General features: G+C 45.7%; 1 protein-coding gene across 1 annotated transcript; it reads left to right on the forward strand.

Moving 5' to 3' along the window:
- The first annotated feature begins 461 nt into the window (after positions 1 to 461).
- On the forward strand, positions 462 to 24,019 carry ATIC (5-aminoimidazole-4-carboxamide ribonucleotide formyltransferase/IMP cyclohydrolase). Its single transcript, XM_054830050.1, has 16 exons — positions 462 to 617; positions 1,254 to 1,380; positions 2,714 to 2,790; positions 3,851 to 3,917; positions 6,203 to 6,291; positions 7,640 to 7,791; positions 7,924 to 8,080; positions 10,896 to 11,021; positions 11,196 to 11,303; positions 12,337 to 12,422; positions 13,643 to 13,732; positions 15,416 to 15,544; positions 16,481 to 16,573; positions 21,922 to 22,104; positions 23,047 to 23,202; positions 23,674 to 24,019. The coding sequence occupies exons 1-16, from the start codon at positions 596 to 598 to the stop codon at positions 23,791 to 23,793; spliced, it is 1,782 nt and encodes a 593-aa protein (XP_054686025.1). The 5' UTR covers positions 462 to 595; the 3' UTR covers positions 23,794 to 24,019.
- Positions 24,020 to 24,650: the final 631 nt, after the last annotated feature.

Consider the following 24,650-nt stretch of genomic DNA (forward strand, 5'->3'; position numbering starts at 1 on the left):
TGCACCAGCCACGCTGGTGGCCGCCCTCCCTGTCCCCACAGGGACCTGGTCAGCGAGGGGAGGGGAGGGGAGGGCTTCCCCCCCCCCGTACCCCGCCATGGGGTTACCCCTCCTCACCCCAGCACTGCTGCTGCCTTGTTTGCGCGCCTCTCCCTCGTGCCAGAGCACCGCGTGCGCCCACAAGGGTATTGTGCGTACGCACGCACGCGCGCCCACACACACACACACTCTCTCTCAGCGCCCACGTGCGCGCTGCGCACGCGCAGCAGTGCTTCCATTGCACACGCGTAGCACACCGAACACCCGCGTGCGTTCCGCGCGTGTTGCACACAGAACGCTTCCCGTACTGCGGCACCCGCACCTTCTCCGGGCACCGCACGCCGCTTGCACACGCGCTCACACACACAACACGTGCGTTGCACGCCCAAGTTAGCACCCTGCCGCCTCCGCTCCATTCCCCGCCCCGTCCGGGCCGGCCCCTCAGGCTCCCGCCTCCACCCCCCCGCCCCGTGCAGTGGCGCCCAAATCCCGCCGGGCCGCTACCGCTCGTTCTTTTCCTCCCCGCCGCTGCCAACGCGCACCCACCGACGGCGCCATGGCCGCCCGGCAGCAGCTCGGTAACGCGGGGGCGGCGAGGCCCCGGGGGGAGGTGTGGAGGGCAACCGTTTCAACGAAATGGCCGTCGGGCGGGTGGGCCGAAGCTGCCGGGCCGGGCCGAGGCGTATTTCCCGGCTGCCGGGTTCAGCTAAACAGGGCCGCCCCGGAAGGCGAGAGGCGGCCGGGTGCCGCTGTCTCGGAGCGGGGCCGCCGATTCCAAGCCGGTAGTTCCCGTGCCTTGAGGGGGAGTGTGTAATGGCGCTTCCTTCCCTCCGGGCCGGTTATACCTGGGTGTCGATCCGAGCTGATCGGCAGCCGCCGCTGTGTGAAAGAGGGGTTCAAACTCCCGCGGTGGGGTGGGGGGGGGAAGAGAAGCGGGAACGACGGTGAGGGGGTGTCCCGCGTTTAGGGCCCTGAGGCGGGAGCGCTGCCTCTGCCCGTCGGTGTCCCCCGGGGCGGAGGGGTGGGCTTTCCGTTGTGGATGTGGGGAAGCGTGAGGGACTGGTGGTCAGCGCCTCCCTCCCGGCCCAGTCCCCTCACATCTGAGAAGATTCCTAAGTTATAGAACTTAAAAAGGCATCAATCTGTTAATCCTGTTGTTTTCTTTCTCTGTTCCGCTTTAAAAGCAAAATATTTGTGCTCTTCCCACCTGTTAGCTTTACTCAGCGTCTCTGACAAGACCAGCCTGGTGGAATTTGCAAAGAATCTGAATGCTCTTGGCCTGGGTTTAATTGCCTCTGGAGGAACAGCCAAATCCCTGAGAGATGCTGGCTTGCTTGTCAGGTACAGACGGTTTCCTATACATCTCCACCAAAAATGCTCATTTGGGTCCTGAGATTGCTTAAATTGTTTTTTTCCATCTGTGAGCAAAAAAGATTGGAAACTGGTCTGAAAAGAAGTCTTCCCTTCCAAAAAAACCCTCAACAGACCACCCCAGAAGCAAACTTCAGAACCTTCATGGCCCAAAATTGGTTGACTGAGGCCAAAGAGCGTTACTGTGGAGGTCAGCACACAGAGATGTCCGGAGCGTTGTGTTGGTGATGCCTTGTCTGCCTTGAGGCAGCTTTTTTCCCTGCGGGATAATCGGTTATCTTGAAATTCCTAATCTGACCCTAGTGCTGCTCTTCACAGCCAGGTGAAAGCTGACCTGCGCTCAGACCTGGGACAGGAAGGGTGACATGTCAGGAATATGTTGAAGCTCACTGGAGTTCTTTTGTCACAAATAATTTTCCCAGCATGGTGGTCAGCTTTTTCAGACAGAGCCTTTAAGTATTGTGCATCCACTGTTTGAGAAGGGGCATGTACAGTCACCGGCTACTTTGGCCCATGATTCTGTGGAAGTTTGTTTTAGTGTCTTCTATACTGTGATTTAAAATCAAGTTCTGGCCAAATAAAAATTGTTTCCAGTACGGTGATGAAAAAATCTGTCAGTTATTTGGCAGGACGAGTGACTGTGACTCCTTTTTTGCTTTCAGTGAATGCAGTGGTAGGCCCTGGGACACATCAGCATGAATACACACCACTTCCAGAGCTCCCTGTCCTGTTAGCCACTGTTATACAGCACTTTTGGTCGTGTCTCTCCAATTTCTTTCTTTGGATATGCTGTCAGTGAAGCCTGAAGCAAAGGATGGTCACATTTCCCCTTCCCTCTCTGATTTATTGTTCCTTTACCAGTTACAGGGAATGGTGAAACTTTAATGCTTTGGCTAAGGTTGGAAGAAGTGTACTGAGGTATTGCTTCTTTTGAGGATGTTTTCCATTCTCTCTATAAACTCTGTTGACTTGGGTTTTGCTTTTCTTGGTTATTTCAATGTATTTGAGAAACAACCGTACTGCTTAGTTGTGTGTAATTTTGTTTCCTTTCATGGGAAAAGCAGTTGTTGCCTCTTTGGCGTAGGGGGTGGTTTGTTTTTTTTAACAGATGGGCCAAAAGAAAGCTAAGTTTATTTCCCCTCCTTGCTGCCTTCAAAATTCATAGGTTTTAAATCTCCTTCCAGTAAAACCAACATTGCCAGCAGAGCTAAATTACTACCCTGATGGGGATAATAAACATTCAACCTATAGATTAAGTCAGTATGGCACATCTATTATCATGCTGTGTTTTCTCGTTGAGCAGAGATGTTTCAGACCTGACAGGGTTCCCTGAGATGTTAGGCGGACGTGTGAAAACCCTTCATCCTGCAGTCCATGCCGGTATGTTTCCGCTAATATATTTTCAGTCTAAAAGAGAAATCCATGGGCAGTGAGGGTGGCAAGAAGGGGTTGACAGATGTCTTTTTTTTTTTTTTTTAAGGGTGGTGTGGAAGAACAGGGTAATGAAAATAGATTTGCTCTAGCAGCAGCAGGAGAGGTGAAAAGCATGGGATGGAGAAGTGCACGGTGGCTGAATTACTTCCTCTGTTGCTATGCTGGCATCTATGCGGTTAGCAGAGCTTTTCCTCCCTAGGGCCAGTAACAGGGCTTCTCTGTAAATGCCTTTGCACATTCTTTGCAGAGTCAATTTTAGAGCTGTTCAGGCAGAGAGCTCTGCTGAATTTAACCTGTGGATGAATCTGGCGTGCAGCATAAGGAACATGACAGTGTTTAGTGGGTGATGTCTGCATATCTCATCTTCCCTGGCTCCCCTTCAGCAAGGGAGATGTCTGATAATTAGTCAATCTGTGCATTAACCCATTAATGGGGCCTGCTGCCCATCATACCTGAGGGCTGGAGACAATCTCCTCTGACAACCTGGAACCCAGGACTGTGCTGTTTCTGAGACTGTGCCAGCCAGTCCACCTGCATGTTTCTCCAAGTTCCTGGAGCCAAGGCAGCGACCTATGCTGATCAGCTAGAGGCACAGCCTCTCTTGCTTCCGTTGTTTTGTGTGTAGTTAGCTGATGAGCAGCAGGTGCCCTCTTCCTCTCCACAAACTCCTTAATGACACTTTTAGTGTTTTAAGAGTAGCAACTGAATGCTTATAAAATACATTTTTGAGGTTGCTCTCTTCAGAACTTGGAGTGCTCTAGGATTTAGCATTGGAGGGGAAAAAAAAACCTGTTAGTATAGAATTTGAATGGCTGAAGAGTCAGGAGAATGACTGAGTAGAGGTAGAAGAGTAGAGGCTGAAGACCGTTGTCTGAACTAGAATCAGAAAGTTTATGATAGAAAGTCTTTGATGAAAAGCACAGTCTAAAGGAAGATGTTGAATTAAAAAAATATTGGTGATTTAATTCTTTTTTTAATAAAGATGTACTGGGTTTTTTGTAACTAGGCATCTTGGCTCGCAATATTCCAGAAGATAATGCTGATATGAACAAACAGGATTTCAGCCTTGTAAGGTAAATGTTGGGGGGCATGATGCAATTCATCAGCAATCAGAAATGAACATTGGTCTCCAATGTTCAACACCAGTGAATGGGAGCAGTAGGGACTGTAACATCTGCAATCTCCTTCCTTTTCCCTGTCAGGAAATACTGTGTTTTTAAAAATACAGTTTCTACAGATGTGTCTTCACCACTTGTAATAAGAGAAAACTAAACCAAAAAGTTAAATTGTGGTTTCCACAAGGAACAGAGGTTTTAATTTCTTCTTGTTGTCTGGGAATTTTGACACTTTGTTTAGTCAAAGTTGGGCCATGTTACACTTCTTGCGAAGTTGAATTCAGTGCTTTAGAAGCTGGTGTATCGCCCCTCAACTTGGCTCTGGGTGTCTGATCAGATGACAATTCCTGATTTTGAAATGCTTGCTTAGTAAATATACCCTTTGATATTTGCATAATGTTTACTGAGTTTCAACACATAAATAAAGAGTAGATGTGAAAAGCGGGTCAGGAACACACATCGTTTGTACAGACGGAAAAAACACACAGATAACAGACAGAAAGCTTACTTTGAGAGCCATGAGAGCAAGTGAGCTGCAGCCAGAAATTGAAGTAACAGTTTGCATACTAGTGTACCAAAGATTTTGTTCTCATTTTGTTAGAATGTATTTGCTCAGTACACTCACACAGGGCAGTTTGGGACTATGTTTAAATAATTGGTTTTAACATCTAACTAGTGATTGTGAGTAGCCAGTTCTATGTCAGTGGGTAGCTCCTGGTTTAGAAACAAATGGCTGAACTGAACAAAGTAAATTGGAGTTATAGCCAGGATGGGAGGTGTAGTGGGACTGTGGTGATTGGGCCAGAATGCATCCGAGCTTTTAAAATTGCTTTCAAAAACTGATGTGCCTAGAATGGGTGGATTTCCAAGCTGAATTTGAAATTTGAATTGATGGCTCTTCAGAGTACGCTGCATATCAAAGCAGGCTCTGCTGAATTGCAGGTGGAGTAACATGCCTTTACATCAGTGACTTACAGTGCGCTTGCATCCAGAGTAATGATTTGGGTTGTCTCAGATAAAGCAGAAGGAGCTGATCCTCAGCAGAAGTGTATTTGCATAGTTGCATAAAACTTACATACCCAAGTCAAGGTAGGAAACCTTGATATTGGTTATCTTGTTTTCCACAGATAAGAGCATTAGTAGTGTTGAAATCCACAGATTCCTGATGGTTTGCAACAGGTCAGGAGCATGAATGGATTGGGGAGGGAAGGGATATTAGAGCAGACAATAAAAGACATCGTAGGAAGTTTATAGAGACGTAGGGAGTTCTGAAAACCATATTGGAAGCTGATCATCCCTTCTGCTTGAATTCATCAGTGTGGAAGCAAAGGAATATTAAATGTTGGATGCAAGTGTATGCATCACAGCAATTCACTGCCAATACTGGGCATGCATTTGAGTTTGATACCTTCATATATTCAGATCAAGAGAGTACATTAATTCCCTTGGATTAAAAACTGGTGAAGGTCAAAACAGAACTTTCTTTCACTACAGTTCATGTGACACTGGTAGGATGGGACAGGGCAAGTTATTACTTCCTGCTTTCTGGAATACAGACTCTGACTTCTTCCAGATCAGGTCAAAAAAACTAATTCCAGTAAGGTCCAGTCTTTCTTTGAGAAGGGAAAGCCAGTTCTCCCTGCCTGTTTTCATGTGCCACAGAGGCTTTATAGGATCCAGGCTGTGCACTCAGATTTCATATGCTGTTGGTATTTTAAAAGTCCAGAAGGTGATAAGTAGGTTATTTTCTGCTCTTGGAAAAGTTGTGGAAAATTAGATTGATTGTACTTTGTTTGCAATGGACCTTGCCATGGGTGCTTACTCTCTTATGAAAGTTGGTGGATGCCTATTTTCAGTACTGCTGAGAACCGACTTTGAAGTCCTTTGAAATGGCTCAAGTTGTGCACCAAAATCATTAAACATTTAAATACAGGCCCAGCTATGTAAACAAACTCTTCCTTTAAACTGACTTCTGTAAATTGCAGTTCTATCTGCTGTAACATTGTTTAATGCGCAGAGTGCAGTTAAATTTCATAATGTGTTGTACCATCGCTTGGCCTCTGGCTGAACGCCACTGTCTCTTAAGTCTTTTGGAGAAAGAAGCCTTGGCTACAGGATTTTATGTTGGTCCCTGATCTGAGAGACAAGACCGTAAAAACACCGGTGGTATCTTGTGCTTACCAAGCCCAGTTTGGCATTTTTATTTCTTACTGAATAACCCTGCTTTTCCCCTCAATTCTCAGAGTTGTAGTGTGTAACCTCTACCCCTTTGTGAAGACCGTATCTTCTCCGGATGTAACTGTACAAGAGGCAGTGGAAAAGATTGATATTGGTAAGTTAAAGGGAGAGCAAATCTATTCTCCAAGCAGACTTGATGGTTCTGGTCTCTTAAGTGGTCTCAGTTCTTTTCTTTTTGTTTTACACCTGTAAAGGAAGTCTGCTGAAGAGCTCAGGAGTTGCAAGGAGCAGACTGAAAGCATAGTTGGGTAAACCTCATTGCTTTTAGGAAGAACCACAATTAAAATCTGAAGCGGCTGTTGTAACAGGCTAGCAAGCCATGCTGCATAGGTCGGCCAGTCACGCACTGCCTCGAGGAAGAAGCCTGATGTACTGTAGAAGGCTGTGCTGGGAAAGGCCAGGTGGAGCATGCTTCCTTCTGAAAAACGGAGAGCAGGCTAAACCTCTTTTGCAGCCTGTGGCAGCGTAAAAAAATAAAAAAACTGAGCTTTGGAGAGAAAAAGCTGAACCGCTGAAAGTGCTCTGGGGATTGCTGAAAATTTCACTGTAGGAAGCTCCTACAAGGAAAGGAGTTGGTCTGCATAGGTGGGAGAGTACTTAGGACTTGAGTTCGGAAGCGCGGATGCCTGTATCATCAGCAGTTTTGCTTTTCCTGCTGGTTATTAACCCCAAAAGGCTTGCCTTTCCTTCACTGCAGCATCTCTGCTTGGCGGCTTGTGAACAGTACAGGCACAGTTTTGTACCATGAGGTTGGATTGGGATTGAATTTTCTTGCAGTAGTTTAGTCCAAATGATGCCCAGCAGAGCTCTCTATTAAATGTTTTATGGAGTAATACTCTCTCTGCATGTAGCAGTGCCAGCCTCTACTTTTCCTTTGCAACAGCCTAGTATCTTATATGATTTAAAGTGTTGTAATAGCCATGCAGAGTCAGATTTAAGGGGGAAGCGTGGCATTTTATCTTACACAGAGGACCTGGGCAGGATCCATTAATATTTGCAGAGAGATTTGGGAACCTCTGTTGCTTGGCAGCATAGGAGTAAATCTTCCTGTAGACCCCTTCCCAGCCCAGTGTTGCAGAGGATGGCGCTTAAGCGATATGTAGAAACAGCCACCCTCTTCAGGATGTGGCCGTGTTGCTTGAAGGCATCCTCCCCCGAGTTGCTCATCGCAGCCCATGTGTGACCTGTTTTCTTGCCCCTGCAGCTGTGCCTGTGTCTGCAAAGGCCAATGGATGTGCACCTTCACCAGTGGGTTGAGTCAAAATCACCAGCTTTGTGCATTTTGAAGAGCACTTTTACAGTCCCTTCTTGCTGGAGAGAGGGGGGCACGTTCATCTGGCACAGACGATCGATTGGTGCACGTCCCTTCTGGACACAGCATAGCAGAGCTGCATCTGAAGCCAAGAAGGGAAGTGCTTCATGCCTTCATGCTTCTCTTGCAGGAGGAGTTGCCTTGCTGCGGGCAGCTGCCAAGAACCATGCTCGCGTGACGGTTGTCTGTGACCCTGCAGACTACTCTGCGGTAGCTAAAGAGATGGCAACGTCAAGGGATAAAGACACTTCCATGGAAACCAGGCGTCACCTTGCACTGAAGGTCGGTCGTGTTTGCTTGCAGTGAAGGGCTAGGCCAGACTCGTTTGCCTTTCATTCCTTCACTTCTTTAAACACCAAATCCTTTGTAAGTCGATGTTTGTAAGCTGACAGATGTCCCCTGTTCTGTCCCCAGGCTTTCACCCACACCGCTCAGTACGATGCGGCCATCTCTGACTATTTTAGGAAAGAGTACAGCAAGGGGGTGTCACAGCTGCCCCTGAGGTACGGCATGAATCCTCATCAGAGTCCTGCGCAGCTCTACACGATGAGATCCAAACTTCCTCTGACAGGTGAGGCCTAGGCCGTGCTGGCTGAAAGGGAGCTCTGGGATAGCTAGGAAAGGAGCTGGTTGGGCATGTCTGCCAGTTGTCTTTAAAACTGAAATACCACCTTGCACCTTAGTCCAAGGGCTGGCCAGCAGTGTCTTAACAGCTATGTTATTACTGAGTGGCACTAGCTTTGCAATGAAAAGGTTGAGCTGTGTGAGACAGAAAAGCTTGTCTGCTGACCCCCACAAGACTTATTGTAGCTCCACAGTCTCCGTTGGTGTAAGATTGTGTGTCTGCACTGAAAATGCTTTGGGCAGATTTATGTGGAGCACCTTCTGCTTGACAACAGCTCTAGATTTTGCAAAGGAAAACCTCGTCATCCTTCTAAGATGCTTTGCTACTTCCCGTTTTCCTTATTTAGTATCTTCCCAATCTTTTGGTCACCATTTACTCTATCTAGAAACCAAGCTGTTCTCTAGGTTTGAATGGGTTTTATTCTTTTTTGTTTCTTTGAAGGTTTTGAGCATAGGTTTATTACCTTAGTTTTCTAGAATGCTGCTTTGCTGATGGTGATAGAGGGAAGGGATACTAGTCTCGTTCACAAGAGTTTGGGATGAGTCTGGTGTCTCTCTCTCTGCCAGTTTACATGGCGTGCCACTCATCACAGCATTGCTGCAGTGAGGGAAACCCCTGTTTTGGAGAGAAAGGAAGCCTGGCTACTCCTGTTCCTGAGATTGCTTTCAATGTTGGTGAAAAACAGCTCTGCCTTGTGTGCCGGCATCGTCGTGTTGAACAGACAGTGTAGCTTTGTGTTGCAGAACTCCCTTATTTCAATTCTGGGATCTAACAGGAAGCTTTTCCATGCCTGCACTGGCAATTTGCAAGTTTGCCTCCCTGTACAGCTGCAGAACAACACTATGTTCACTTGTTCTGGCCATGGACTATTGCTAAAATGATCTTTTCCTCCTGCCTCCTGAAACGCTCCCAGTCCTGCCATGTCAGTACGAGCAGTTGTTCTTGCAGGGCCGGAGCAAAAGGTTTTGAGAGCAGACTTTTGAAAGACCTTTACTCTTGGCGTGGATTTCTGATGAAAGGACCAGATGAAGCATTTTGATAAAAGCTTGCCCTAAATTTCATGGCTGTGAGTGGTGCTGTTGACATCAGTTAGACACAACATGTGCTTAAAGGTTGGCTAGCGTTGGAGTACGTTGTTGAATCAGAGCCATAGTCACTATACGAAATTTATTTTCTAGATTTGTGAAGAAATCTACCTGCTAGGGAGCAGGGGATATGCTTTTTGTGTTCTTCCTTGACAGCACTGCCTATGCACCTTGGTCAAAATCAAGCTCTGGTAGGCTCCCTCAGAAAGAGGTGGCTCTTGTTCCAAATGGCTGCCAGTTGAAGAACTCAAAGGACACAAGGAGGAATGTTCTTTTGTTCCTGTGTTGGGTTTGCATGGCAAGGTTTTGGTAGCAGGAGGGATCTACAGGGGTGGCTTCTGTGTGAAGCTGCTAGAAGCTCCCCCTGTGTCTGACAGAGCCAATGCCAGCTGGCTACAAGATGGACCCGCTGCTGACCAAGGCCAAGCCAATCAGTGCCTCTGTGATAACATATTTAAGAAGGGAAAAAAAAAAAAAAGTTAGAGCTTTTGCAGCTGGAGGGAGGAGTGAGAAGGTGTAAGAAACTCTGCAGACACCAAGGTCAGTGCAGAAGGAGGGGGAGGAGGTGCTCCAGGCGCCGGAGCAGAGATCCCCCTGCAGCCCGTGGTGAAGACCATGGTGAAGCAGGCTGTCCCCCTGCAGCCCATGGAGGAAGGATGAGGGGGTGTAGAGATTCCACCTGCAGCCCGTGGAGGACCCCACACTGGAGCAGGTGGAGGCACCTGAAGGAGGCTGTGGCCCGTGGGAAGCCCACACTGGAGCAAGCTCCTGGCAGGACCTGTGGACCCGTGGAGAGAGGAGCCCACGCCAGGGCAGGTTTGCTGGCAGGACTTGTGACCCCATGGGGGATCCCACGCTGGAGCAGTTTGCTCCTGAAGGTCTGCACCCCGTGGGAGGGACTCCATGCTGGAGCAGTTCATGAAGGATTGTAGCCAGTGGGAGAGACCCCATGCTGGAGCAGGGGAACAATGAGAGGAGTCCTCCCCTTGAGGATGAAGAAGCAGCAGAAACAATGTGTGATGAACTGACCGTAACCCCCATTCCCCGTCCCCCTGTGCCGCTGAGGGGGGGGAAGGTTGAAGCCGGGAGTGAAGTTGAGCCTGGGAAGGTGGGAGGGGTGGGGGGAGGTGTTTTAAGAGTTGATTTTTATTTCTCATTCCTTTACTCTGTTTTGCTTAGCAATAAATTAGATGAATTTCCTCTCTCAGTTCAGTCTGTTTTGCTTGTGATGGTAATTAGTGAGTGATCTCTCCCTGTCCTTATCTCGACCCATAAGTTTTTTGTTATACCTTTTCTCCCCTGTCTGGTGAAGGAGGGGAGTGAGAGAGTGGCTCTGGTGGGCACCTGGCCCCCAGTCAGGGTCAACCCACCACAGTTCCCCTTTACAAGAGGGGAGGTGCACAGGGTCAGTGTGTGTCTTGCTCCGAGGTCATATTAGCAGCTTCTGGTAAGGAAGGGAATTACATTAGCATCTCCCAAGTCTCAAGCCTGTGCATTCCTCAAGTCACTGAAGATTTTCAGGGCACTTAACCTTGCTTGAGGAGCCAGGGTCATTTAACAAAAACAATTTGTAGTGATTTCAGTTCTTGGTGGTAGGGGTCTCTTCTGCTTGCTCTCCAGACTCTGGGGAGAGGGGTTTGCCTGCTCTAATGTGTCTGTTTGCATGCTGTTTGCAGTGGTGAATGGCTCTCCAGGGTTCATCAACCTGTGTGATGCTCTCAATGCCTGGCAGCTGGTGAAGGAACTCAAGCAGGCGTTAGGCATTCCTGCTGCAGCCTCCTTCAAACACGTCAGTCCTGCAGGTGGGTGGCTCCTTGTTGCTAATGCTTTTCTCTTCGAACAGACTATGACTTTTGGCAGGCCCTACCAGTGGTGTATCTGTGTCCCTTCCTTACTCTGGCGTTTTGGAGAGGTCCCAGGGGCAGGGACCAGCAAGAGGTTCTGGTTTGAGTGCCCTGGCTTGTATTTCCCACTAGGTGCTGCTGTTGGAATACCTCTCAGTGAAGAGGAGGCGCAAGTCTGCATGGTGCATGACTTCCACAAGACCTTAACGCCCTTAGCGTCTGCCTACGCACGAAGCAGAGGTGAGAAGCCCGGGAATAAACTAGCATGTCCAAACAGCTGAGCGGAATTCTCAGCGCCTGAGCAGCATGCTTAGTGCTTTGCAGGCTCTTCCCTTTGCAGTGTACTCCTCTAGGGGTTTTTTTCCATAAGGATCTGACTAAATGAGCTGACTGCCTATCAAAAATTGCTCTCCCAGTGAGCAGACCTGGTATGTTATTTCAATGAGGCTGAAAGCCATTTTGGATTCTGTTCCTTGATGTATATAGAAGACCTATAAAGATTTTTTTCTTTAGTTTAGATTAAGCGTGTGTGTGTATATATATAAAAATAGTTTGCTTAGTTGAAATAGCTCTCTCATTTTCCATTGCATTCCTAGAAAATGTGTACAGATTATAGAAACCAAAGCAAATTTACTTGATAAGGGGCACGTTGGCTTGGGTTCATTTTTCACCACCTTTGAACGTAGCCCTCCGAAAACCATTGCATGATTGGTAGAAAAAATAAACCTTTAGAATGGCAGGGACAGAATTGATCTTGTTAAGTAGCAGAGTGTCTGTAACAGGAGCTGAGTGCCATTAATTGCTCACCTTAGCTATACCATTAAATATAGAGAATATTTATTTTAAAGAAAATTGCTCTTGACTACATTTTGGGTCTGGTTTCTTGTAGGAAAAGCCAGATGGGAGCATAGGCATCTAAAAGCTTTCCTCTTTTTCCAGCTGTCTCCCATCTAAAATCTTTTTGTGTGATCCTTGCTTCTCCTTGTCCTCTTGCCACTGTGGCTACAGCAGAGCTGCTTCCTGTAATGGAGGTAGTCATTACAGAGTTAGAGCTTTGACAAATGCAGTGAAGAAGGAAAAGTATCTAGACTATGGGAATATTTAAAGGTTCGAGGTAGGATTTTTCATCCTTGCTGCTCTTATGGCCTTTTTTTTTTTTGCTGTGGGATTAAATTATTAGTTCTCATGGAAATTGACTGGATTTCTGGAGCAAAGGCTTTTCTTTGTGTTATGCTATAGTTTGATAGGAATTGCTAAAAATAAGATTTTGCAGGTGCTGATCGGATGTCTTCTTTTGGTGACTTCATTGCCCTGTCTGATATCTGCGATGTGGCTACTGCCAAGATTATTTCCAGAGAGGTTAGTTAAACAGCAGCAAATCATTCAAGTGTAAAAAGGAGAATCGCAGTAGATGGAGTAATTGGTTTGTAACAGCCATTCTGCTTGAATTTGACCCATTTTACTGAAGACTATTTACTGGTCCATTTGTGTAATTCGATATCCGGAGTGCAGAATTTACACCTATCTTATGATGCATTTTTCTTCCTACCAGTTAAAACCTGGCTGTGTGGGAGAGCCTGTGAAATAGCAGTCCTTGAAATGCTGCTTTCCAAGAGGTGATTGCAAACCTCTGCCTCCGAGTAGGCCTCTGGAAATAAACCCTGATTACGCTGTCACAAGTATCTGGTTGAATGGCCGTAATTGGAGCAATAGAGGACCGGAGAGCTGATGGCCACCCTCTTGCCTGAGGCAGGAGTGTGGATATAGATTGCTACCTGCCAGTTGCTATAAGTTATGTGTAGGCTCAACCACTTTCCAGGCTGCACTTTTAACATTGCTGGATTCAACGTTAACTCCATAGCTGACAGGATTGCACAAGTCACTAGTTTAAATACAGAGTTAAACAACTGGGATTTAATGCTTTACCAAACACATTCATCCTGTCACATGTTGCTTATGATTTTTTTTTTTTGAGGAGGAAGGCACAATGCAAAGGGCTGTCTTGTTCATTGGAGGCTTATTTTCAAACAGATGAAAGAGCATGTTTGGCTGTGAGGGTAACATTTGGTATACTGTTACTTAAAAAACCCAACAAACCACCCACATTGCACGATAAGAATGGGAAAGATGTATATCACTTCATGGCACTGATGAATGTAAACTCTTCTCAGTTTAAATGCTGTTAACAGCTCTTTTGGCAATTTTTTTGTCTCATCAGGAGTGTCACTGCTGAAATAAGGATTTATTTTTTTTTTTAGCCATGTTTACTGTTAGGGTTGAGAAGTGAGAGTGTCATGCATGAGCTGTTTCCCTCTGGAGGGTTGTATTAGTTATGAGTTCCATTCTGTTTAAAGCGATGGCGGGATATTTTTTACTACTCCTGCCAAGAGCTTATAGTGCTCTGCTGTTTCCAGGACTGAAACCAATGTTTTATAGTGCCTTTGGTATTGTACGGTACAGCCAGACCCCAGGAGGTGTGCCTTCAATGCCTTTCTGGAAATGGCAGGTGGAACTCTTGGTATTAGCCCCCCCCCCCTTTTTTTTTTTCACATGGAGGCTGTAATCTGTGTGTGTTGCAGGTATCTGATGGTGTGGTAGCTCCTGGCTATGAGGAAGAAGCTCTCAAAATCCTTGCCAAAAAGAAGAATGGTGGTTACTGTGTCCTCCAGGTTTGTACTCCTGCTCCACTCTAACCCTCTGCTGCTCTCCTCATACCTGCTTTTCACAGGTGTTAGTGTACAAGTAGTTGAGGGGCTGATCCAAGCCCCCCTGCAGTGCATGGAAGTGTTTCCTCTGTGTCTCTGGGGATTCTGATACGAGCTGGAATTCTACCAGCAGTGTTGTGGTCATGTTTAGTCTGTAGTCCTACAGCGGAGTATTTTCATAATGCCTTCCTTGGCTTTCAAAGTGATGGGATTTAAAGTAATTAAATCTATAACCAGTAAGAGTACTTCAAAGAAACAGGATTTCTGTGCTCTCTTTCCACTCTTTGCCAGCTTTTCTCTCACTTTTGCTGAATTTTTTTCCTCCCTGAATTCTTTATATCTAAGATATAATGCCTCGATGTTGTGAGTCTTGGCAGTGAGACAGCATGTGTGGTATATCACCGGGGGAAGCCATGTCTGGGCACATGGTGTTTGTGGGGGCAGTCTTCAGTACAGTCAGTGATAGCAGCACAGGCAGAGTTTGGACCTGGGATGATGCACCTTTATGTGCTGCAGCCAGGATTCTTGTTAAGGAATATTAATATAATGTGGTCAAGTAAGTGTCACGTTGCCTTTCTAGTTCCTGCAGTGATTGTTGAGACTCCAAAATCATCCAGTTTTGGTGAACGTGGCTAACGGATTACATAATGCTGTCAGAGCAGCCCAACAGGTCCTATTTCTGCCTGACTCTGAGACAAATGAGCAGAGAACTTTACTATAACATTACAAAAAGAAAATCCAAGGCTTAGCTAAAGTTGCAATTGTAGTGTTACTACCAGGGGAGCTGTAGAAGATGGCTCAGGAGCTTCAGGCAAGAAGGAATGAAATTGCAGACAATCTTGGCAGCTGATTACCTCCTGAATTCAATTAGCTTTGCAAGGATGAGGTCATATTGGTTAAGGATGTATCTTCAGGGCTTGTCTGCAGAGGGATGCTAAGGGAAGTTGATCTGAACAAATTTAAATGGATTAGGGAAACCACATAAAGCATGTGCACGCTCCTATTTAGAGCTGGTAGCCTTAATCTGGTTTGCTTTATGTCTCAATAACCTGAACTGGAGCTACCAAAATTCTAAATAAGCACATTCATGGGTAGACCTGAATGCAGTTTAACAGTGTCATTTAACTTTGCCCCATACACTGGTGTAAATTAACTGTGCTGCATGCTTGTTTGGAGGTGTGCCCCAAGAGAGTGCATCTCTGGAAATAATCCCAGTCGCTGTTTTCTTTAATGTCCAAGAGGGTCGGGAGTTGTACCTTGAGGCATGTATGAAGCAACTAAATTATTTCTACCTTCCCATGGAAGACTGGAAGACTCTTTCTGTGGATGTTTTCCGCTTTCTGTGAAAGACTGGAAGACTGTAGATTTTTTTGTGGCTCGCAACACAGACATTTGTATATAAGCATCTATAGATTTGTATACAAGCAGCTATACCTACCTCCCTTCACCTGCTAAACGTCACCTCATGCTGTTGAGACCTTGCTGCTCCAGTTAATTCTAATTGCTTCTGATGATTTGACGTTGCTTTCTATAATCAGTTCACTACCTTAGGATTCTTCAGATAACATGTTTTAACCTAAGGTGTTACTGGACGTTGCCTTTGTAGAGCCCTAAGAATGTTTTATTGGCCTATCCTTTGGCTTTTAGATGGATCCCCATTATGAGCCAGATGACAATGAGATTCGAACCCTCTACGGATTGCATCTCATGCAGAAGAGGAACAATGCAGTCATCGACCGGTCATTGTTCAAGAACATTGTTACAAAGAATAAAACCGTAAGTGTCAAAAGATAAATGAGCTTAAAGGTTGGTGGGATGAACTGGTGTGCTTTTATCAAGGAAGCCATCACTGTTCTGTTTTTAGAACTCTTAAAATATTTTAATGAGATTTAACTGACTTTCAAAAAAACAATGCAGCAAACTTTCTGGATGAAATATGGTTAAATCAGGGTAGTTTGCCTTTGTTTTGATTCCTTGCATAAATAAGAAGAGCTGGACCTTGCCCTTTATCTCTGACTAACAAAATATTTGTATTTCTTAAAAATAAGAAGCTACCTTGTGTATTTTCTTATGGTGAGACAGCCATGTGCTAAGGATCCATTGTGAACTCATTCTGACTCACTATTTACTTCTCCCTTTTGTTTACAATGTACTATATAAACTCTGGCCCTGCTGATACTGCTCATTGTTTAGAATTCACATCATCACAAAGTTATCGTTTGTTTCTTTGTCTCTGATCTTGTTCTCATTAAAAAAAAATTTTTAAAAACCAGATGTTAATGAGCAAGTGATTAGTCATGGGCTCAGAAGCAAGTTCAGACACTGAGGTAATAAAAATCATTTTAATAAATTAGTAATGGGATGGTCTTAAAATAATACTTAATGCAGATATTAGGAGCTATAATTAGTATTGTGGTCCTGTGCACGCTTACTTAGCTTTTTGCCTATGAGCACATCTGATGAGCAAATACAGAAGACTTTGCAGGCTTAGGGCCAGTGATAGAGCCCTATTGACTTGGTAAGATTGAGTCTAATCCCTGCAAGCTATGAGGTTAGCTGCCAAACCACTCGTTTAGAGGTTTTTACTCTAAACAAAACTTGCTGGTAATTAAACAAAACAGGCTATTTTTAGTTATCTTGTTTTTCCTCTATATGATGCAGTACTTGTGGTGGCTTTGGGGGTTTGCTGTTGACAATGGCGTTTTGTTTCAGCTGCCTGAGTCTGCTGTCCGAGACCTGATTGTCGCCAGCATCGCTGTCAAATACACCCAGTCCAATTCGGTTTGCTACGCCAAGGATGGGCAGGTAACCAAATCAGACAGCTCTGCAGAGCGTGCTTTCGCAGCCAGGCTGCTCAGAGAGTGCTTTCGTCAGGCTTGAGTTTTAAAATCATTTAGCATACAGGAAGCTACTGAACAGGTACAGATGAACTGCCCTAGACAGTGCTGTGCAGAACAGTAGCAAACCCCATGTTTCTCGAAAGGCTGCTTCAAAACCTCGATGTATTTTTTTTTCATGGCAATGACAGAGCTGGCCCTTTCAATAATAGGGTTGGAAAAGTTCTTATGTGCTTCTACAAGTTTGGCCTCGAGTCATTTCTTTCTAACTACTCTGTCCTTTTATACCATTTTTGGAAGGCATGTGCATATGTTGTCTGTATAGAGCCTTAGGAAATGACAGGAGTTTTCACAGCTGGATTCTGACTGTCCAAATGGTTCTTAGTTTTATTTTCATTTTTTATGTAAGAAAGATGCGATGTGCTTGCTTTGTTCCCCTTTGAGGCATTCTCCCCGATTTATTTGAAAGTTTGTGATGGATGTTGGGATTTACAGGGGCATTATCAAATGTGTAGTTGAGATATTTTAAAATTTAAAATAAAATCCTTTCCACATTATCACTAGGTATTCAGCTTAAATCGGTTATCAAAAAGTTGGTGTAACTGTATTAAAAATTGTGGGTTTGCCCAACGGCTCATTCTTGTAATGCTGTTTAGCTGGTTCTGTGCTCTCCACGGTAGCCTTTCCATAGTCCTGGATTATTTAAAAAAAAAAAAAAATCCAGAAGAAAAAGGCAAAGAATATTTTTGATCTTGAGCTTTGGTTCATCATAAATCAGCCAAATGGATCAAACAGTGTACCCTACAGGTACAGACGATGAATGAACTGCAATCCTATTCTCTTTGCATTGGTACTCATCTGCATTTGTCAGATTGTTGCTACAGCCTGAAAACCTTGCAGCGCCTTCTCACAGTGCCCTTCTGGGGTCATGGGCTGTATCGTTCTTGGAAACATGTCTCTGGAGATCTGGCATTTTTCTTTTATTCAATTTTGGGTGGTTTTTTTTCTTGCTTTTAAATGGTTCTCTGTACTGAGGAGTGTTTGTTCTCGTAGCCCCAGAACAAAGGTGTCGCTATCTTTGCTCCTTTTCCCTTATTACAGCAGCAATTTCCCCAGTGCTTTTGCAAGTCTGGACTTAACGTAGTGCTGCAGGTGTTTCTGAAATGTGTGTGGTAATGTGTGTACCATATGGAAGGGAGAAGGCAGGAGGGAGGAGTGAAAAGCAGTATGGGCAGGCAGAGATTTAACTAGCCTAGCTTCAGTGATGGTTTATGTATCTGCAGGCATATATCTTAATCATATATAAATGTATGTTGTCTTGGTTTGTTGTATATGTGATAGGAAAGGCCAAGATCAGAGATCTGTATGCTGCACTGGGAAACAAGTGTCTTTTTTAACAGTAAAGGTCAGCAGCCATTGCAATCACTTAAGGACGTGGTGAATCTGTGTTAGTTTCTTCAAATCAAAGCTTAATGTCTTCCTAAAGAGACTCGTTACAGTCCAAATGCAGAAACAGCAGTGTGGCGTGCGATAGGTGGTGATGGAGGAGCTCAGATAGCAGCTTCCTTCTGGCTTTAAAATCTCTAAAAGCTTCCTGAGACTGTTAAGTTTTGAGGCTATTGTTCTTAAGATACAGATGGGGAAGGAAATAAGGTCCACAGAAAACCGGTTTTATTAAGGTAGTGATTAGCTCAGATTCTTCTTGGTGATGCTGTGCAGAACTAACTCTGGTGATATCACCTACCAAGACACAACATCAGATGCGTACAGCGATACTTGGGTGCAAACCAGAAAATAGCACAAATCAAGAACCAGAGCTGGAAAGTAACTTCCAGATTGTTACGCTTAAGTCAGATCCTGGAAAAGCATTTGGGTTACGTGAGCCAAGCCTGGGAAGTTCAGCGTGCTTTCAGTTCCATTGCTTTTGGTTTTCCAGGGGTTATTTCAGCCCCACAGCATCCCCATAGCAAAATTCCTGCATATCAGATATCCAGAATGTTTTTGACAGCGCCTGGCTTCGTTAGGTTCGTGAGTGGATTGGCCGTTCTGGCAAGGGCTGGTGCTTGTGTTAATAAGCTCTAGGAAAGCATGGAGTGGCAGGAAGCGTTTATGGACTTGAGTGTCACTTAATTTGCAGGAAGCCAGCCTGCCACTAATTGCAATAAACACTTTCACTTGTGTTGTCTGACTTTCAGCACGGTGAAGCCAGTCTGTAACATGTTGATTTACACTTTAATGATACCATCATGTTTTAAATTAGCAATTTAAAACTATTCTCTTTATTTTCCGCTCGGCGGGATAATACAAACCTGTTAATTTACCTTACCGTTTTCCACCAACGGTGCAGACATTTGTCAGTTACTTCATTGTTTGTCTTCCCTCTGAAGTCCTTTATTCCCAATGTATTTAGGGTTTCTGTTTTCACTCGTTATTTAGGGTAAATCTGAGTAAATCCGGGCCCATCTGGATTGTTTTGCAAGGATCCTTTGGGCATTATCCATCTTGTCCGCTCCGTGCTTTTGCACAGTATTCCAGCTATGGGGCATGTTTGGCTGTCCTGCGAGCCAAAGTGTTTTGGTCAAGTGGTTCTCAATTTTCACCCAAGCTCTTTTTTTATTAAGTGATTTTTCTGCTCACCCTGTATTACTGTCTCCTTTCACTCCTCACTTAATAGGCTCTGCTTAAGCACTTTTTGATTCCCAGGAGATTAAACTCTGAAAGAAACATAATTAATTTTTATGTAGAAAATAGGCAGAAAATAGAGGGGGAGGGATTCTTTTGTGGAGGATTTTGAGGTTTCAGCTGTGTTTTCGTATGGGAGAAAGCCAACATCTGTGGAAGGGAGAGATGAGGTGCAGGTAGAAGGATTTTTCACTTCACACGAAGTGAAAAAGGCAGAGAATAGGTACGTTCAGACAGGCCAGTGCGAAGAGAGATTCAGGTACAAGTCTACAGTTTGCATTAAGTAGCTAAACAGTGTTGCATCAAAAGACATTTTTCTACCAAAAAAAGGGATTTAGCTTTCCCCGGATCAGGATTTTCCAGTGAAGTGCATCTTAGAAGCATATTCTTCCCAGGCTGTAACTCTAAACTTACTTCTAGAACAATGCAGGCTCATCAGAAGAACACACAGAGAAGTGGTTTTTTATATTCTCTTGCCTGTTAAGCCATTCTAAAACCAGTTCCATGTGTTGCAGATAATATCTCTGTAGATTTGGGGATGCCTGTGAAGAATTTACAGGATACGTCACTTTAACCGAAGAACAAAGTTCCTGCCAGCTAAGAACTTCTGCCTTAGCCTTGCCTGGCTTAGCTAGGCTCGCTCTTCAGGGCTGGGTGACAGTTAATGGCGTGCAGTGTATGACTATTTTAAGCCCTCTGCTTTGTCTGGGGAAAGAGGATAAACCTCTGTGGAAGGGACCACAGGCCTACGCGCAGCTGGCGTTGAGCTCCCTTGAGATGCAGGGTCCCCTGCAAGTTTGAAGGTTAAACAGGGTGGCCGGGAGAGCAGAGGTTGGACATCAGGAGTGTTTGTGGGGGTGAAGGTGTCACTAAGCCATGAGAAACTTTGCATCTATTTAGTATTTATGATAATACCAATGTCCTTGTGGGTTTATTAAGCACTGATGACTTCAGTTATAGCTGAGCAGATGATATTAGATAGCAGCTCAAGTCTTTCATTTGCTCCTTGGGGGAACAGTATCCAGCAGCATGTTTTATGGTTCTGGTAAGAGGTGAAGTCACTGTGTCTTGATGAATGAGAAGGCAAATGATTCATTCCTTTGAGGGCAGCCTTTGACTTATAGCTTTACCATCTGTTTCAGCCTGAGCTGGAAACTCTGAGGCATTGGCCAGAACCGCTAGCCTCAACACAGTGTCCCTGGAGCAGTCCCCCTTGCAAACAGTCTGGTGAACAGTTCAGCTGTGGCTTCATAGGAGGAAATTACGGGAGAGACTTGTTTTCTGTCAGATCTCTGGTTTGAAATGGCAGGAGCTCGCTGTGGAAAGCAGGACCCACAGCAAGCCATGGAGAAAAGTTTACCAGCCTGAGTTTGACAGCTGTGGTGGCTGGGTCTGGCCTTTGTGTGCCTGGCATGCTGTCCAAGGCAAAGCTGAGGGACAGCAGACAGCCTGGAGCCCAAGAGACCTCAGCTCGGTCCCTTGCGCTTGCCCGTTGTGACTGCAGACAGACCTTATCTGCAGGGGATGATGAAGCAGGGGTTGTTCTGCCAGCGTCCAGTAACCAAGCCATCTCCAGTCACATTCAGTTTTCAGTGGTGTCAGCACCGAAGAGTGGCCTTTGTCTCCAGTGTGAGTTTGCAGCAGCCCGGATGGGATGCAAGAGCTTGTTTGCATTGAGCTGTGACGAACGGCTTGCAGCGTTACCTGAGCACCAGACTCCAGAGAGTCTCTACATATTTTAATCTATAGTGTACCTGGAAAAACTGACAGGTTGAATGTGTCTGGGAACTCCAAAGAAAGTGGTCTGATAAAAGCAAGTGGAAATTGAGCAAATAGTGTATTTTCATAGCAGCTTCCTTGAGGAAAAAAAATCACCTTTTGGATTTTGCTTCCAGAAGCACCAGGTCTGTCAAGCCCAAGTGCTATTAAATAAGGTTAGCAGCAGGTATTTTAAAAATCTTGGAGAGACTGGCAGATGGCAGAGTAGGAAATGTGCTGGTAGCTCCAGGGCCCTGACAGTTCATGCAGTGTAATGGTCCTACTGGCCAGCCTTCCTGGTCGAGCAGTGGATTTACTTTCTCATCAGCCTGGACGGACAAACTGCCCAGTAATCCACTACGTATCCCAGGTGATCCCTTTAGGCTGTGTATGCCTGGCCCACCAGGAAAGATGATGGTGTTTGGGTGACCCAGGCTCAGATTTTAATCCTCTACCCGAAGTGCCCTGTCCACCAACAGGTAGGCAGCCTACCACCCCTTAGTAGCCACGTTCATTTCTACAACCAACAGGATTTTGTTTTGCCTTAAACAAAATGCATAATTGTATCACTCTCCTGAGGTTAAGGGTTTGACCGTGATGGCTGGGGCTGTGTTACTTAGAAGGATGAAGGAATGTAGTGTCCTCAGGGCGACTGGAAGTTAGCAGTGCAGAGACCTGTCCTTGTAACCAATTTACAGGATTGGGGATGCCGGCATTTTCAAAGTTTTCCTCGCTAATTACCTACGCTCTTTCTCTGCTTCAGTGAGGAGCAGCTAATTTGTGGGAGGTCTTTTCTAATGGCTTGGCTGGAATGCAGCTCTAACTGTGACCTCTGTGCAGCAAGGCGTGATTGTGCTTTGTATCTCTATGCTTCAGGTCATAGGTATCGGAGCCGGCCAGCAGTCTCGGATCCACTGCACGCGTCTGGCTGGTGACAAGGCAAACAACTGGTGGCTCCGGCACCACCCACGCGTGCTCTCCATGAAATTCAAAGCGGGTGTGAAGAGAGCAGAGATCTCCAATGCCATTGATCAGTATGTCACTGGGACCATTGGTGAGGTAAGGGCTGGCTGAGAGGTTTCCCTGGAGAGGCAGCTTCTGTGAAACAAAGCCTTTATGCAGTGCTTAAGCCTGGCTTGAGTTTTGTGTGTGGGCGTCAGTAATAGACAATCCCAAAGAGCTGGGGGATCAAGTGGCCAGGGCCCAGGGTGGTGACTTCCCTGAGGTTGTTTCATGACCCAGTGGACACGTGTCCCGATTTTCGCCTCTGATACTGCACCCACTGCCCTGTGCAGTTGGTTTCATCTGGTAGTTTCCCCCAGCAGTAAGGAAGGGTTAAAGCTACAGTTGGTGTTTCAGCTCTTGCTGCCCTCTCAGGTCAGCTGTCCTTCCCTTCTCCCACTTGCTTGTGTGGCATTTTGGATTCTCAGAATCCCTCTGCCCTCCCTGTTACAAGCAATAGTGAGACAAGAAAATAGTATGTCCTTTTTAAGTATCAAAAGCCAAGAGCTGGATTGGGGACCTTGTGAATCATCTCTGTGAGCGGTTGCTTGTTTAAGGGGCTAAGGACTGGAGTAGTTGCCATTTCAGAAGGTGAATCATAAACCAAGCTGCTGTTTGTCATGTGTTAAGTCATCTACCAGATCTTGTTTGCATGTGCTGGCACTTACACAGAGCAGCATGCTGCAGGCAGGCCAAGCAGAGCATCTTGGAATTAAGGGCAGAGGAGAAGGAATCCCTCAAGCCCTGGGGTGAGGAGGGAAAGGAAAGGAGTTAAAAGGATGCAAAAAGAGCTGATGGCGGTAATGTGTTCCCACCACCACCTGGAATTTTAAAATCCCTGGTCTGATGTTCCCGGCAGCAGCAGAGCTGCGGGAGCAGAAAGCACAGCTGAGCCGGGTGTCAGCAGGATGCCATCACCGCTCATCTGTATGTGCTCCTGGCAGGGGATTGCTGGGAGCCCGTCCTTTGGGGCTGAAATGGGTCTTCTGGTTCTTACAGGATGAAGACCTGGTGAAGTGGCAGGCGATGTTTGAAGAGGTGCCTGCACAGTTAATGGAAGTAGAGAAGAAGCAGTGGATTGCCAAGCTGACTGCTGTCTCCCTCAGCTCCGATGCGTTCTTCCCTTTTAGGGATAACGTTGACAGAGCTAAACGGGTAAGGGCATGGCAGGGCCAGGATGGTGGGGTGGCTCCAACGAAACGTCTGTGCAACCTGGGCTTTTTGCTTGAATTTTGTGTGGGCAACTGAGGAATGTCCTGGCTCCACACTGCCGCCTAGAAGAGCGCATCCTGGGAAAGATGTTTCTCATGGTTACTGGTCTCACATGGATAGCAATTACCCAGCCATTGCTGAGCTTGTTGATTTGGGATGAACAGAGGAGTAGAGTTTATTAAACTGTTTAAGAGTATCAAGACAAGGCCTATTGCTTCCAGAGGAACTGTTTTACTGAGCTGTGGAGAGAACTGACTGCTCACATGAGGAACTCCCCTGTGAATGGTGTTGGGCAATGGAAGCCTTTGTTTGTTCATGGGATGTGGATGAAGGAGTGGGGCTCTGCCAGCTCCTTTTTGGGGAATTTTGGTTTTCTGTCCTCTAATCCTCCCACTTCTCTCTGTCTTTGTTCAGAGCGGAGTACAGTTCATTGCTGCCCCATCTGGCTCGGCTGCCGACGAGGTTGTGATCGAAGCTTGCAATGAGCTGGGGATAACTCTCATTCACACCAATCTTCGGCTGTTTCATCACTGAGTTTGCCGTGGGCTGTTGTGGTCCCTCTTTGGTCACAGTCTCACCAGCAGCAGTGACTGGAATATCACCAGCTTAATTGGGAGGCACCTGCAGTCTGTGCTTAGCAAGTGCTTGTAAGAGCTGTAAATGAGATCTTTCCCTGTGTTAACAGAGAATGAAGGCGCAAGAAATTGGCTTCCAGTGTAGAAAATAAGTCTCTTTTGCAAATAAACATAGTTCTTAGCTATGTGGAGTCTGTAGTCTTGTGTCATCCAAATACTGTGTCCTCAGGAAAAAGGTTTATTTTTGAGGTAAGTTTTATGGTCCAGACTTCACTAATTCATGAGAAGGCCTATGGAATGGTATGAAAGCCTGGCTTATGTCCAGCTTCTTAATGAACTGATAAAAATCTGTGTTGTGAACTGAACTGAGCTGTGTTTTTTTTTTTTCTTTTTTTGAGTCAGCAGGTCGGGTTTTTTCCAGGCACTTCTAACCCACTATCCCCTTCCCCCATGAGGAAAGGGGAGCAGGTCCTTTGTGCAAGGCAATTTTGGGCTGGGTGCTCCGAATCCCGCCCTAGATGCACACTTTGGGCTGAGTGGCAGTGTCAGATCGCTTTCTTGGAGGTAAAAGACACATTCCCGTGAGTTTGACATGCTTGTTCTCACACCAGGGAGTTCAATTTCGAGTTCATGGGCAGGCATCTGGGAAGCATCTTGCCTGAAGCCACTTCTCCATTGTGCACAAGTTGCATTAAGCAGATTTGAACTCTGATTAGAAAAACAAAATGAAAGTCTGGAGCACAGCAAGATGACTAAAGTAACAGCCCAGACACGTTATTGCTGGCAATCACTCTGACCGTTTCAAAGGGAATTTTT

This window comes from Grus americana, chromosome 6, assembly GCF_028858705.1.
Source record: "Grus americana isolate bGruAme1 chromosome 6, bGruAme1.mat, whole genome shotgun sequence".
In the NCBI taxonomy this organism is placed as follows: Eukaryota; Metazoa; Chordata; class Aves; order Gruiformes; family Gruidae; genus Grus; species Grus americana.

Bases quoted from the DNA above. Each gene is read 5' to 3' on its own strand.
- ATIC (XM_054830050.1), top strand. From the start codon at position 596: ATGGCCGCCCGGCAGCAGCTCG. The intron at 618-1,253 runs GTAACGCGGGGG...CCCACCTGTTAG, and splicing joins GGCCGCCCGGCAGCAGCTCG to CTTTACTCAGCGTCTCTGAC. The intron at 2,791-3,850 runs GTATGTTTCCGC...TTTTGTAACTAG, and splicing joins TCATCCTGCAGTCCATGCCG to GCATCTTGGCTCGCAATATT.